Source organism: Poecilia latipinna, unplaced genomic scaffold (genome assembly GCF_001443285.1).
Source record: "Poecilia latipinna isolate Pla-1442-1.1 unplaced genomic scaffold, P_latipinna-1.0 Scaffold64, whole genome shotgun sequence".
Lineage (NCBI taxonomy): Eukaryota > Metazoa > Chordata > Actinopteri > Cyprinodontiformes > Poeciliidae > Poecilia > Poecilia latipinna.
In genome coordinates, this window is record NW_015112680.1 from 583946 (window position 1) to 600061 (window position 16116).

The 16116-nt window shown below is 38.6% G+C and overlaps 1 protein-coding gene across 1 annotated transcript; it reads left to right on the forward strand.

Annotated features, from left to right (window-relative positions):
- On the forward strand, positions 1-11940 carry lmx1a (LIM homeobox transcription factor 1, alpha). Its single transcript, XM_015059172.1, has 7 exons — positions 1-229; positions 6260-6480; positions 8489-8658; positions 8955-9032; positions 9399-9471; positions 9663-9845; positions 11425-11940. Exons 1-7 carry the CDS (start codon positions 51-53, stop codon positions 11565-11567), a joined length of 1047 nt encoding a protein of 348 aa, XP_014914658.1. The 5' UTR covers positions 1-50; the 3' UTR covers positions 11568-11940.
- The last annotated feature ends 4176 nt before the right edge of the window (positions 11941-16116 follow it).

A 16116-nucleotide genomic window follows, 5' to 3' on the forward strand; every position in this document is an offset into this window, starting at 1 on the left:
TTGTTGAAAGCCCGCTCGTCAAAGGAGCTCCCCCTCTGAACCCTGCAGGCATGGATCAGAAGGCAGTGTGCGCTGGGTGCCACCGGCCGATCAGAGACAGGTTTCTCCTCAGAGTCAGTGATGGCCTCTGGCATGAGGAGTGCGTGCGGTGCGCGGCGTGCGGGGACCCGCTCAGGAATTCCTGCTTTCTGCGGGACCGGAAACTTTTCTGCAGGCGGGACTATGCTCAGTGAGTGCAGGAACTTTATGATATTTTCTTAGTGTGGAAAGAAAAAAAAAAAAAAAAGTCACAATTTCCAACTTCACCAGACATCCATGCTATAACCAAAAACCTCATTCTGACATTATCTTCAGTCGTCTAGAGTTTTTCAATGAGCGCTGACAAACTCTCACCATTCTGGTTCAAAGCAGATAAGTAACCTACTATAACTCATTATACAGGGATAATTACTCTTACTCGGTTAATTTCATTTCCCACATTAGCATTATAAATGATATTGGGCGTCCATAAAAATGCATCAGAGTTTTCAAGGTGCAGGAAACAGTTTCAAAGGTATTCTCAACTTCCTCCTGTGTTTGTTTTTAAAAAATATTTTTGATTGGAATTTTATTTCGTAGATCATCACAAAAGTCGCCTGGGTATTTCTGTCGTTGTTCTTTGCAAACCAGCTCACCTTCTTCCGCCATTTTGAATTTCTTTAAACATTAGTCTCTAAGCCGTTTCGTCGATTTAAGTCCAAACTTAGACCTTAGAATTGAACCTTCTATTATACTTGTACTAAAACGAGTCCATTGTAGCTCTGACTTTATGTTTAACTTCGCTGTCCTGGTTTGTCAAACTCCACCTCAAGTTTTGCACTGTTTTTGTCCCTCCATCTTCACTTCTGAGATATTTCTCAGATGTTTTTTTTTTCTGTTGATGAAGAAAAAACATCCCAAGGGCACGATGCTGCCACCACCACTGATCACAGTAGGGATGTAGAATGCTGGTTAAAAAAGTCCAGCCTTGATCTGATTTAACCACAGCACCATGTTTTACACTTTTACTCTGTCCCCTGCATAGCAGCTCCAAAGGGTATGAACACTTGCTAGGAAACCGTATATAATATTTTATGCCAAAATAGGATACCTATGAGTTACAGCAAGTTTGCAAGTGCAATGTTTTCCTTTGGTGCCCATTTACGTACTCGCTATCCCAATGTTAGTCCGACTTTCACAAAAGAATCCTTGTCCACATCTTGACCTTGACGAAGAATGCATGTGTTGGTGGGCGTTTGCTTGTGTAACAGTAAGAAACAGAGGCTAAAGACTCAGTGAAATAGTTTCCATTTTTGCAGTGTAGTCAAATCTCCGTGGTTGAGTTTGCAAGGGTTTTTAACTTTGCGTCATGACTTTAAAGAAAGTTGGCCTTGGCGAGCTGAGAGAACAAGGTGACTGCAGAGTGGGTGGATGGGTGGGCGGGGAAAGGATGTAAGGAAACTATTGTTTATTGTACATCATGATCACAGACAGCACATGCACAATAACACCATCGCACCTTCACGCACAACCAGGGGTATAGCTCAGCTGACACATTGTCAAAATGTGTTAAGATGTTGGGGGCCATTGGCGTGGCAACTGCAAGCTGGGGACAGCATATGGTCCCCTCCCCACCTCTCACACCTCCCTAAAAAAAGAAGACCATACTCTCTCCCACTTACGTGTCGTCACAGTCTTCCTTCAAGCTGCTCTCACCCAAACAAGAGGAAATACACCCACCCAAAAGGTATTAGCCCATATTATTTTTGCTCCAGTTTGGCAAAGGTTGCACCAACAAAAGTAGTCCAGACGAATGTAAAAAAAAAAAAAAGAAAGCAATTTTATGTAGGTTCAACACTATTATTCTGGTCGAAATTCCAAACAGTTCCATGTGATGAGCGGCTATAACAGTTCAGAACCAAAGAGGTAATTAGTAGAGCAGAGCCATATGTCAGAAGGTCTGGTGCATCCCTTGCAGAGAGACGGTGAGGATGGTGTGAACTTATTTTGGGGGACAGTGCGCTCCAGGAGCCCTGGCGATATGCGCAGCGGCATCTGGAAATCTCTTCCTGCAGCAGCCCCTGTGTTGAGCAATGGGACGAGGTCCAGTCGACCGTGAGATATCTGAGCTGATCAATTAGCAGGAGGCCTGGTGCCAAGGCTCCACCTCTGAAACCCCCCTCCCCCTGCCGACCCTCACCACACCCCCAGCCTCCTGTCTGGGTGACACACATGGGCACCGCTTTTGTCCTCGTTGAGTGTTTTAGAAATGTGTGCCAGAATCAGCTCACCAAACAAACGGTGCCACTTTTTTAGTGTGATTTTTTTCATACTGAGACAACATTTGTCTCTAAGCACATGCAGGATCTTCTGTCTGGATCATGTTTTCCTTTGTGCTTGTGAGAGCAGCCAGAGTGTGCTAGGAGGCTGAATGGAGTTATAAGGAGTTATAAGACAATGATAGTGTTCTCTGCATATATATATATATATATATATATATATATATATATATATATATATATTCTTTTTTGTTTGTGTATTTATTACTGCCCTTTACCATTTTTTTTAATTTAGGGATAGCATTTGGATATTACTTTTTTTTTCTGTATTCTTTTGACAGAAAAAAAGATCATCATGAACCAGTAAAAAGTAGAGCACATGTGTTGGAAGATTTACTTAATAAAGTGCCAATTTAAACCAGTTCATAATTGAGTTGTAAAGATTAAAATACTGTAAAAACCATACAAACTTTTCAAGCAATTATAGAGTAAACTAAATTAAATGTAAACATTTATTGCTAAGCAAAATAAAACAGTATTATTGCTTTTGGAAAAAAAAATACTAATGAACTACATCATATGAACTGGAATGCTAAATGTATTTTTAAATAAATGCATAAACACATGGTGTCTTTAGTTAACGTGTTTTTTTGTTTGTTTGTTTGTTTGTTTTTTTTCCCATTACTAGCTTGAAAGTTGGGATTCACTCTAGCTTGCAAAAATTATCCAGAAGTTTATGGTTTGAAAATTTCCTAATACAATATTTTTTAGATTTGTGACTTAATGATTTTAAACTGGAACATTTTCATTTGGATTTGTTCTGGTTTTGAGAAACCATAATATTACAACTGATGGACCCAGGCTGAAACAGAGTGGGGACATCAACACATTTTTGAAGGTTTTTAACATGTAGTACCTGTTGGAGAAAATAAGTGTGAACAATATAATTTTACACGCTAAAAAAAAATAAAATACATAAATGAGTGTGCATATAGCAAGAATATAGCCATAACATTGCATTTATCTGGACTTGCACATGCTGCATCCAACCAGTAATATGTTGCTCATGATGATCACTGGTTAAATCCAGATGGTGTGAAGAACATGTGAACTTTTTGATCACTTTTCTTTCAATGGTTACATTTAAGAACCAAAGGATTAACTTAATTAAATTAGTCTTACATTTGTTCTTCTGACCGGCGTCGATGATATGGTACTCTACATGCAACAAGCTGTCGTATTATTTATTAAAACATAATTCCTGTCAGACAACAGGAGGTTTAGTTTGGTTGGACTGTCAGTATATAGATTACCTAAATGGCTCAGTGGGCATGTGGAGTGGACAGCAGATTGGTCTGCAGATATGCGATGTGACGGGTGGTGCATTTGACCCGAAGATGCATATCTGATATGTGTCCTATGTTGCTGTGTGTGTTCAGCAGAGGATCCAGGTTAACCTGATCCAGAAACAGGATCTGTGCATGTCCAGCAGACCTGCAGTCTGTTTGCCCCACTACCAAAGGTCAGCTCTGAGGTCATGGCAAGAACAGTGAGTGAGTGTAGAGTTTAGTTTTTTTTTTGTTTTGTTTTGTTTTGTTTTTCTTACACGGTGTGTTCACCTTAAATGTGCCCCATATTGGTGTGGAGGAGAATAATATTCTGCTGACTTATTTCTCTATAACCACCATGTCACTAATTGGTCTTAATCCAGCGTGACTGAGTGTTCCCGCTCTCCCGGCCGAGTCGCTGGGCCAATCATGTCAGCGGAAACTCTGAAATATTAAACATCTTGAGCTGCTGCCTAAGTATTTGAGGTACTCTTGCCTTTGCATTACTGACTCTTAAAAGAACCAGGGCTAATAGGGCGAGCTGGACTGGGCCTGTAATGGAACGGCGATTCTCGAAACAATGAAGTGAAGTGAAATGATCTCCAAAACATTAATGCCCGCAGTTTGCTCTCTGCTGACATCTATCATTAGCGTCACGGGGAGAGATCGGCTCAGTGTATCCCAGAGACCCGCAAACACTCCGGGTATTTCCTCAGCCACACGTCCTTTGATATATTTGGGTGATTCACCTCGTGTCACCACAGGAATGCACATACCACAGATGGTATGTTGGCCATATTAAAGCCCACACCATCAACGCTGAGGGCCGTACGGTTCTGACGGGTCAAGTAGGGCGACTGGTGAGTTTCTGGGGCTGGGATTCACCGTTTCCAGAGTGACATTAAGAGGTCTCAGCAATGTTTGCCTTTAGGATGTAGGAGCTCTAGACCACTCGACAGGGGTCCTTTATCGTAAGTGTTTGTTTTGTCTTGGTCTGAGTTGGTTTGTGAATATTAAGGAAAATGTAAATCATAAATGTGTTCAATATTACATTAAAAAACATGTTTCTCTGGATATTTAAAGAAAAATAAAAAAACCTAAGAAAATAAACTTTCCCAAAATTATTCATAAAACGTAATGTCTTTTTATGTGCCTGTGTTTAGCTTAATCTATTTGTACCTGCTAAAATGCTAAAATCATGCAACCTTTTTCAAATGAATTTTTTTTTTTACAAACACTGACATTACCATTTGCTTAAATAGGTGTATTCTCAACCTAAGGATTAAACATAATGTCAAGTGTATTTTAGAGCAACATCTGAGACACAGCAGGTCCTTCTGGCATCATGAAAAAAATCAAAAGAAATTAGCCAACCCTTGAGTACAATTCACAGATGCCTGGAATCACTGCTTTCATCTGTTCGATCAATTATATGCAGAAACAAAAAAAAATTAATTAGATAAAATACAGGACTGTCCAGCCACACCATTCAGGAAAGAAATGCCTCTGTGTCCAAGAGACGAACATGTTTGTAGTAGCATCGTGCTGTGGATTGTTTTTCTCCAGGATGATCTGAAGCACATCGCAAAATAGATTACATCAGGAGGAAAGAACAGCATCGAAGCAACATGTCAAGACATCAAGCAGGAAGTTACAACCTGGTTACAACATGAACGATGACCCTAAGCATGCTTCCAAAACACACAAAATTATAAAACATACAAGATTATTGTCGTTTAGTAGCTGTAGCAAATCTTGGGGCATTAATCATTATTATGTTATTTGCCATGCATTTTGCTTTATCTTAGGAAAATTACGACTGAAGAAACTAAAAGCGCTTTGACCCTGTTTGCATTCTTTATTTTATGTATGAAAAAAAGGTATAAAACCCAGTTCTCTCTCCTTGTTGGGCAAGTGCAGTATTTTAGATGAAAACAAAAAAAAAAAAAAGGGGGGTAAAGCTGTCACTTTCTCATGCCTCCTCACTGCCTGGTCTGGTGACCCAGTCAGGTCTGGAAACAAACGCCAGCTCCAGGATGATGACGCATCATCCTGCGTGACAGACCCAAAATGTGGCCTTGCCAACTGGAGGACAATGGTCCCGCTGCTCGGGGGCCGGCTCTGCCTTTGTCCGACTCTGGTTAAGCAGACTTAAAGATAATTCCACGGATAATTCTTGGGACCAGCGGCTCAGTCTCTCCCACCAGGAGACCTGATTCCCCCCCTCAGCCTGGAGCCATGGCCTGCCGAGAGCCTTTTCTCTGCGGCCCCCAGGAGCACGGCCTCGGACACAGCAGTCGGAGCCACGGCAACAGTCTCTCGGGGCTGAGCCCACCAGTTCTGGTTGCCAGGCGCTAAGATACACACCCGACACACTGAGGGTATGTGTCTAAACGGTTTTGGGGTAGGAGGGGAAGGAGGAGGAAAGGGGAGAAGTCAGGCGCTGGTTGCGGTTTTGAGTGACAGCGAGACTCAGCAACATTCTCCAGGTCAAGAAAGTGTACTTTCTTCTCATGAAGTGACGTTTTACTGAGGCGTACAAAGTCTTTGAGAACTTAAAGCAAACAAACGCATTACCCTAACGGCTGGTTGAGTGTCCGATACTTATGCCTACTCACACCTTCTTGTCTTCAGTCTGTTTGCAGTGCGTTGTGGGGGCTGTGCGGAGGCCATCTCCCCTGCAGAGCTTGTGATGCGAGCAGGAGCCGCCGCTTTCCACCTGCGCTGCTTCACCTGCAAAGTTTGTTCCTGCCGCCTGCAGACTGGAGACCGCTGTGTCCTCAGGGAGGGACAGCTTCTGTGTGCCAGAGAGGACTACCATCAGTGTCTGGCGAGTCCAGCGTCCTCAGATACCGGTATACAATCTGAATTCTTTGATGCTGCTTCTCTTCCACTGACTTTTAATGACATACGTGCTCTTTATTCTGGCTTTGGGGGTTGTTTGCTCAAAATTGTGTAGCTCACTAAAGCAGGCAGCAGCTGACATAGCAGCCCTTTCGAAAAGCAGACTATGAGATCATTTATTTAGGTCTACATGTGTAAGTATTAGAAATGTTTTATGTATGAATTTATATATGCATAAATAAGTCAATTATTTATATTTAGGAGCTGCTTGCTTTAATTAATTATGCATTAACATTTTAAGATGAGAAATAAATCATCATTTAATAATTAAAACGCCGTTAGACCAATAGCATTGCTTCCTTTACAATAATGAATACAGTTTTTTTTAAAATAAAAAGCAGATGTAAGTATTTCTATTGATTATTGAGAAGTATAAAACAGAATCCCATTTTTCATATAATGTGAATAAAAACAGAAACATATTATTTTGCTTAAAACTGATGCTGCTTTCCCACTGACTTTAGAGCGATACCTGATTCATTTCCTATCAAAAACTTCTCAAAAGAAATGCACTGAAAAAACTGATGCGTATATGCCTTATGCATTGTTAGATATGATGACTGATTAAAAAAAATATATATATATATATTTTCTGTTGCAGACGATGTGATTTCAAAATAATCACGCTAAGTTTTCATGCAAAGTACATTAAATAAAAATGTGCAACTACTATTAAGTCAGGAAATTCATATTTAAACCTATGTGAATCAAACCTTGTTCAGACATGATTAATTAGTTCATATAAACTAAGTGCTGTCGTCCAAAATCGCAAAAGTCAGTTTTGGACAACAGTTTCCTACTTTTGCTGAATGTGACTAGACAAACAATTGGTTTTTGCTATTATTACCTGTTTTGAGCTCACTTAAAACAGGTCTGACACCCAAATTTAAAGAGAAGCAGCATGATGCTGTCGCTATGAGCTTTGTTTGTTCAGAGTGGTGACCAGCTTCAGTTTTCCCACACATAAAATGTTTTTTTCCCAACATATTTTGCATTTAGGGGAAAAGCTCATTTAGCAGAGCACCTTCTGCTACACATTTGCTGTGTCTCATGTATAGCTGGTGGTAAACAGCAGACAGCTCCTCCTATGATTTTTTTTTTTCCTATGCAATGTCTTTCTTCTTGGCAACCTTCCATAGTGGTCAGATTTCTAGCGTGCACCACCACTGGTTGTTCTGTCAGTGTAGATTTTCCCACCTGAGCTGCAGAGCTCCACAACTCCACCACGTCTCTTGGCTGCTTCTCTGTTTAACTGTTTCCTCTCTCTCTGTCTGAATTTGTTTTTCAAATGACGGATTGAACAGCGCTCTGTAAGATGTCTAAACCTTAATGTATCGTTGTATAGCCTCACCTAGTTTTACGCGGCTTCAAAATTTTTTTTTTTTTATTTCCCTATGTTTGTCTTTTATTTTTTATTTCTTAACCAGAACAAGCAGTTGTTTTTACACACGCACAGGCAGACGCACACAAAACTGGTCTCCATTTATCAATTGGATGACTTCTGAAAGCAATTGGTTGCACCGGATTTTATCTATAAGCTTTCATAAGTTTTCATTTGTAAAACTGAAAATAATTCATAATTTTTATTCCACCTAACAGTTAAGCATCAGTTTGGGTGGTTTAAACAAGACATTTGAGTTGTCATGATTTTGACAAAAATGTGTAAAAACTGTAGTGGAACGCTACTTTTATTTGGTACTACACAAAGTGACAGTGCTGTGAGTATTTATTTATTTAAATCAAGTAAGATCTGTGAAATTCTGAATGAAAAATAAAAGTAGTGATGCAATCAGCTGATTTGAACAGATCATCAGGACTAACTGCTGTTAAAGCCTAAAATGTTCATCCAGGTACATTATATCTGCTCTACATATTAAATTACACAACTAGGTTTTGCTTGGTAAAATGTTTCCCAGGTCTAATTTCTGCATGTCTTTCCCTGTCACGTTGGCCCAGCAGGTAAAAGTGACGATGAAGAAGAGGAGGAATTGGGGCGGATTACACAGAGGCGAGGCGGTGCAGATAATCCAGAAACCAAACGTCCCAAAAGACCTCGCACTATTCTGACCACCCAACAGAGACGCACCTTCAAGGCTTCCTTTGAGGTCTCATCAAAACCTTGCCGAAAGGTAACGCGCTTTGATTTTATACAGAGTAGAGGCAAGTGACTTCATCACAGCTCAGTGACACAGTGGGGGTTTTTTGTTTTGTTTTTGTTTCATATTAGGAAGTTGAAGGAAGTTGTAAAGATACAAAGCAGATTTACCTCATATAAATCTAAGATGTAGCGTCATTATGATTTGACCCTTGTAAGAGCAAACAAACTTTTTAACCTTCAAATGCACAATTATCTTTCCTCCTGTTTTGTACTTTTCTAACCTTGCTTTATATCTTTTTCTGCTTCCCACCTGAATCTTAATCCAAGGTAAGGGAGACCTTGGCAGCAGAAACAGGCCTAAGTGTCCGGGTTGTGCAGGTTTGGTTCCAGAACCAGAGAGCTAAAGTAAGCACACACACGCACACACGCTCACACACGCACACACGCTCACACACGCACACGCATACACAATCTCACATGCACGTTTAATAAAAGCAGTCTTTCTGCACTGACTTTGTGAGCCAGAGTGGAAATCAGCCGAGTTATCTCCTTATACAGGAAGCTGATGACATCTTGCAGGGAGATCACTGGAGATTAGAGCTAATATTTCCTCTCAAAGTGGACTCATGTGTGGTTTCTCTCACTCAATGACAGATGTTCTTGACTTCACTGTTAATATTTTTGCGACTGAGTCACGTGACACAGAGCAAAAAATATTTATTTATTTTTTATTTTTTTTGGTATTTAATTTAATGGATGTTTGTTGTTTAGATGAAGAAATTGGCCAGAAGACAACAGCAGCAGGAGCAGCAACACACTCAGGAGCAGTGTGAACTCTCAACAGGTGAGTTCAGACGTAATACCTTACAATTCATCACTTGTGACTTTAATTACTCACAATTTGGATTAAGAGTAAAATCAACTGAATCATAGATCACAAAAAGAGCAAATGTAACAAATTCACATCAATGTTAAAGAAGAATCTTATCAATCAGCTTTATGAAACAATTTCATTGAGTTTTCTGTGCTCTACAGTGCCCTCATGTGGCAGTTTAGGTTCAGAGGCAAAGTGCATGGGGCCATCTTTCGCCCATGTTCAGCAGCAGCAGCAGCAGCAGATGGGGCTCACCTCTTTGGAGCAGCAGGACTGGGACACGGACCCCTTCAGACAGGGCCTGACTCCACCCCAGATGCCAGGGGATCACATGCACCCTTACGGTAAAAGAACTCTGCAAATTAAACCCTGTTTTAGTTCATGAAAAAGCATTTTGTAATTTGACAAAGAAAGAAAAGTGAGAGTGCATTTAAATCATTTTGTAAATGTTAAAATTTAAGCTTGTTGAAATTTCACATATCAGTGCGAAACCTAGAATTTGGAATCAAGTCACCTTCTGTTTTTTTTTTTTTTTTTAACCCTTTTTTTTTTTTTTCATATCAGAATCTGTGTTACCTCCCCGTTAAAAAAAAAAAAAAAAAAAAAAAAACAGGATTATTTTTGTAGCTTGGCTGTTTTCCAAAAAGTTAGAAGGTTGTTGTTGAGCCAGCACAATGCACAAGCAACATAAGCCTGTGCTTACCGCACACATCAGCAGGGATACCCCGAGAACAGACAAGTTCTCACATAGACAGGGTTCTGGTATCAAATCTCAAATTTATAGATACATTTGTGAAAACTGGGTGTATTCTTTTCAAATGTAAAAAAAATGAAAAAAAAAAGTTATTTTTAGAACTTTAATTCACTTTGAGCACAAAAGAACTGACTGTGGAATTGGAATCATGTGTTAGTAGTTTGATAAATATGGTACAGTTCATTATCACTGGTTCATTGTTTTTATTCTGGTTGTGTCTGAGCAGGAATCACATTTTATCCAACAGAATAGTCAGTGAATGAAAATTTCCTCTGTATGTATAAAGACACAGTCAATTTCATCTGGTCACTCCAGACTATTGACTCTGCGGTAAAATACTGTGCTTCAGACATTTAGATGAAAGATTTAACAGAGATAAATAATTGTGTCTTCAAAGACAAAGGACCTTCAACTTTCTTGCTATTAAAAAAAAAAAAATTACATAAAGTCCTTTAATCATCCCAAACTAATGCCACATCAAATGGAAAAGTGACGATTTACTGGAAATTGATGTAATTTACTGTAGATTTTACTATCCTAAGCTGTGTTTTAGACTACCGGTACATTAACTTCAAATTAACTAGTAAAGTGTTTTTAATAAACATAAAAAAGACAATAAAAATATTACCTTCCCTCTTAAACATGGAGCCATCTTAGAAGATTTATATTCTACATTCTATTTAATCTGGAGGAACAATATAGCATAAACAAAATGTAAAATATCAAAAATAAAACTTGACTGATTGGGTGAAATTGGATTCTTGCGGTTTATTTGGACACCATGAAGAATATTGTTTTATTCACTATTTTAAAATATACCAATGTGATTTTTCAATTCCAAAACTTGTCCACAGTCTTGAATCCAGAGTCATATCAACGTTCATCCCACTGACGTTTTCACATTCAGCTGTTTCAACGATGTATTCATTCTATTCGGTCTGAAACATTAACTAGAAAGTTACGACTAATCATGAATGAGCAACATGAGATTGTTAATTTTAGAAGAATTTCAACATGTATCGATGCGAACATGTCTTTTTAAATCGTCATGGGTAAGACATTTGCTTTGCATAACAAGCCTGACAAAGTCATTTGTGTGACTGTCGGCTCTTGTAAGTGAAAGGTCAAGTCTACATGCGCTAACCTAATGATAATTTGTATTTTCGCAGGTTTTCAAGGCTTGTATGGGGAAATAGACAGGGAGTCTCTGTGCCATGTTGCTGACAATGACTGCCTCTCTCTGGCCGGATCGTCCCCACTCACTCCCATTGACTGCCTCTACTCCATGCAGGACTCATACTTCACCTCCTGAGGGTGGAGTTCAGGCTCAGGGAGAAGCTGCAATCCACTCTGGAAACACATTTTCATCTCCCCAGGCTAGTTAGGTCAACACATGTAAAATTTCAGAAGGGGAGATGGGTACACTGTGATGCCATGTAATTTAACATATTCGATTCTTGGTAAACATTGTCACGTCGCTTCCGTTAATGCTTTCCATTTCCCATTTGCAGCGCAATGTCTAGAAAGCGTATAAACCCTCCACGCATGGTGCCGTTCCCCTCACTTTTCATGGTTAGTCAGAAACCCCTTCTGTTCATGTACATAAATAACCTCGGAATGTATTTGTATTTATTCTCACAATGTGTGCGTGTACACTGTTCATTCAAAATAATAAAAATACATTCAAGATACGCCGGATTTTTTATTTTTTTGCATGTCACCCAAAGATTCTTTGGGTGACGTGCAGGTCAGTCCGTCCTCGTCACCTGTCAGGCCCATCTAAATGATGGGTCAGTGGATCTTCTTCCCCTGGCCTTGGCCTGGATCTGTAGATTGTAAATCGCGGAGCCCTCACTGCTGTATGGGTCAACGGCAGGTAAGCATTGCATCCATGCCGTCTTCATCAACGGTCACATTGTGCCTCTCACATTCTTCTGCCTTCTCCTTCTTCCAGTGGATGAGGGGAGAGGATGGGGTGGTGGGACCACCCAGGCACTGTGCCCGACTGGAATGCTTCCAATCCTTTGGACGGGAGGCTGAGAAAACCCTCAGAATAGACGAGGCACCAGACAACGGAGGGGCTGAAAGCTGTGTCAGGAGAGAATGCCCAGCGTGACGTGAAGATACGAAGCCCGACTGTACGGATTGCCTCCTTGCCCCTGCCGTGAACCCTCTCCTGGACTTGTCTCACATTTCCCACTATGAAATCAGACCTCGCAGAGCAGAGAGCGCAAGTCATTGGTCAGGAACAATCTAAGTGTCTGTCAGCGGGGTGATCTGGTGCCAAGCAGAGAGCTGAAGAAGTGTGTAGCAGAGAATATCTTCGTGTGAGTCCCTTTGTGTCGGTATCTGCTCCAAGTATCTGCTGGCATTTGCATGAATGCAGGCTCATGTGCAAGGAGGAGCAACGCCGTTAGCTTTAAAGGCACATTCTGAAGAGTTAACTGGTGTCCGTGTTCAAAAAGAATAAGAGAAAACAGCGTTTGTGAGAGTTTTGAAAGGCGTTAAATGCTACCAGCAGTAGGGGAAGGATTAAAAAAAACAAAAAAACAAATAAATAAAATGTGATCATACAGTCACAGCAGGTAGCAATAACCTCATTATTATCATGATGGTAGCCAAACCGTTTCCTGTCAGCAGTGGGTTATTAATTGCACCCCTTGTGCCAGCTGCAGGCCACAAACCCTCTGTCTTTTAACTGGTATAATTGGCTTCATGCTGTTGTAGCATCAAGACAGATACACACACTTTCCTGAAGACATTTACAAAGGCTTTTACCAGCCAACAAGATGTTTCTCTGGTAATGGGTAACAGCTCGAATGTACAACAAAAAAGAATCAGTGCAGATCATAAATTGCACAGTCTGATTTTAAAGTAAACACAATGCAAACACTGTGACTGTGACTCGCTTCAACTAAAATAGTTAATAGTTGACCTACAAACAGACACTTGTTTCTTACTGTCTTTTAGGTCAATAAGAATTGTGAGGTTTTCTTCCTAGTTAGCCAGAATAACAAGAGTTTTTTTATATACAGTATATTTAAAAAAGAAATAAATTAAAAAAAAAAAAATATATATATATATATATATATATATATATATATATATATAATTTGTACATTTGGTAAATGTGCTTATTAATTTTATGATTTGGGTCAGAAATTTTGTGCTGAAATAAAATCCCGGTTTGCATCAAGCTTCCTTAAACTTAACAATGATAAAACAGTTTCTACTCACAGAAACTCTGTATTATCTGGGTTGAGTGGCACAAAATTCACTCAACCCAAAGTCAAAAGTTTCAGTTTGTCTGCTGACAAGTCCTTGTTTTCTTCTCTCCCCCAACCCCCCCACTTAAGAGTCTCATATTAATAAGATCACCAGTTCCAATATCAACAAACTCTGTCCTTCCCTTTCCCCATTTCTTCCAAATGTACCAATGGTCATTATGGCAAAGCACAGAGAGTCAAAACTATGTGTTCAAACTATACGTGTAAATATCTAGCTTCAACAATATTGCTCACTGTACAACATATATATTTCTGCAAACCATTAATTATGTTTTATATAACAAAAACAAAATACATGCAGCAAGCATGTTTATCACTCAATAAAGTGTAAAGTAAAATCTAGAAACAAGGGAAAAAACTAAAGAATACATATGGGAGAATCTTTACAATTTATACAACATCAAGCACTGAAAATGTTCCTAACACAAAATGCCTTCCACATTAAAATGCTGTCTGCCTCCTCATCCTTAGCTGTGTTGTTAGCAGTGATCACATTACCTAAAATATTTTTTTTAAAATCCCTGGAATTTGGGTTAAAAAATGTTGTTTTAGGTGCTGCTGTTGTTATTACCCAGTTGTGGTTTAGTGTGATCAGATCATTTTTTTTCCTCATTTCTTATCAGTGCTACCAAATAAACCAGTGAAGTGACGGCATAAAATTATTGTAGCAGAAGAGGGCGCTCTAAAGCATGTGTAAAGTGTAAAGTGGAAGTGCTGCCTGACTGCTGGATTGGGCCCTGTGAATTTTATACGTGGTGACACATTTCAACCTCTAGCTTAAATGCGTTTTCTATGACAGACCGAAAAGCACACAATTGTGATGTGGTAGGAAAATATATATTTTGGCAAATTATTGCACTTTCTTTTCTTTTTTTTTAAACAAATAAAAACAGGCAAAATGTGGCAGCCAAATATAGTCAACTCTCTTTACTGTCTTGTAAGATAGTAAAGGGACTGCTGCCTCAGTAGTTGTTAAACTGCTGCAGTATTTCACTAAAAAACCCAGGGAGCTGTTAAGACAGAACACATTTGTCCAGTTCTACATTTGAATAATAGACACCTCATGAAACAATTATGCGAATTTGCTCAAGTGAGATGAAATAGTCTATCTATTAAATGTTTAGGATCCAATGATTAAATTGGACCTTGCAGAAACATTCCCAACCACTGACATTCTCACATTGTGTCGCATTACAGCCACAGACTACAATGTAGTGCTTAGTTGTGACAGGAAAATGAAATTACATGATTTTTAAAACAAATATAAATCTGAAACATACATTTTAACCCTTTCACTCTGATGCTACTAAATAAATCCAAATGCAAGCAGTTGGACTTTAAAGTTGCCTAATTATTAAATAGATTTCTTTTGTGCTGTTTTGTAGAGGGTTGTAGACCGCTGCAGCACCCCCTAGTGGATAACAGATGACACCCAGCATGTACATAAAAAGCTTTCTTAATACATGTTATTTAAAATTGGTTTATGTGAAAGGTACGGGCAAGTTTGTTAAAGATTAAAAAGGAATGCAAAAAACAAACAAACAAACAAAAAGAAAAAAAAAACATGAGGGTATTTTATTTTCCTGTACAGTTTTAATTGGAAACTTTGACTACTTCACATCAATAAATTCCAGTAAATAAAATTATGTAAATATTTTTTTTACAAGTTGGTAAATTAATTGTCCAAACTGACATTTATTTAATGAAATTACAATTTAATGATTTACCAGAGAATAATTCCAGTACCTCTAACCTAATCTTTAATTTAATTTAATGTATTTTGTAGTGGTTTCCATATTGGTGAACTGAGCTTAGTAGAAAACATTTCCCAAATACTGGTTAAGGTATTTGAGGGTGGAGACCCAACTGGAGATCCAGGTGATCTCCAGGAATCAAAATTAACTTCAGATGATTATTAATACCATTTTTTGCCCTAAAATTCAGATTTTTTTTTCTCAGAAAAGTGTACAGAGTGTTCACAGATTTGAAAGTCTTATTACCAGTTGTCTATACACCATAACTGTGAACTAGTTGTTGTGTATTCACTACCGGTTTATCAACAGCATGATGCAAATGGATCAGGAAAAACAGATGAATGCATGACTTACTTCCTTCCCATAATATATATTTTTTGTTTGGACCACTGTTTGTTTGATTTGACCTGATTATTTACAAAAAAAAATTTAAATAAATCTTTTTTTTTTTTTCCTTTTCTTTAACTGGAGCAAAATCTCAGAGTGAAAATCTCAAATGTCTTGAGAATTTGTTGCTTTTAACAAAAAAATGAAATATAATAATAATAATAATAATAATAATAATAATAATAATAATAATAATAATAATAATAATAATAATAATCTGTTTCACTATTTTATTTTATAAAAAGCAACACTGACATAAATATTCAGAACCAAAATTTTTTTTCTTATTTATAATAACTCATAATCAAATGAGTTAGCTTGAGTTAGTTGAAAACCCTCCTGTGTCAGTAATGATGGCATTCACCAGAAGCTGGGGGTGTTTCAGCAAGTCAAATACTTGTTTCATTTTTAACCAATAAGAATGTGTCTCTTG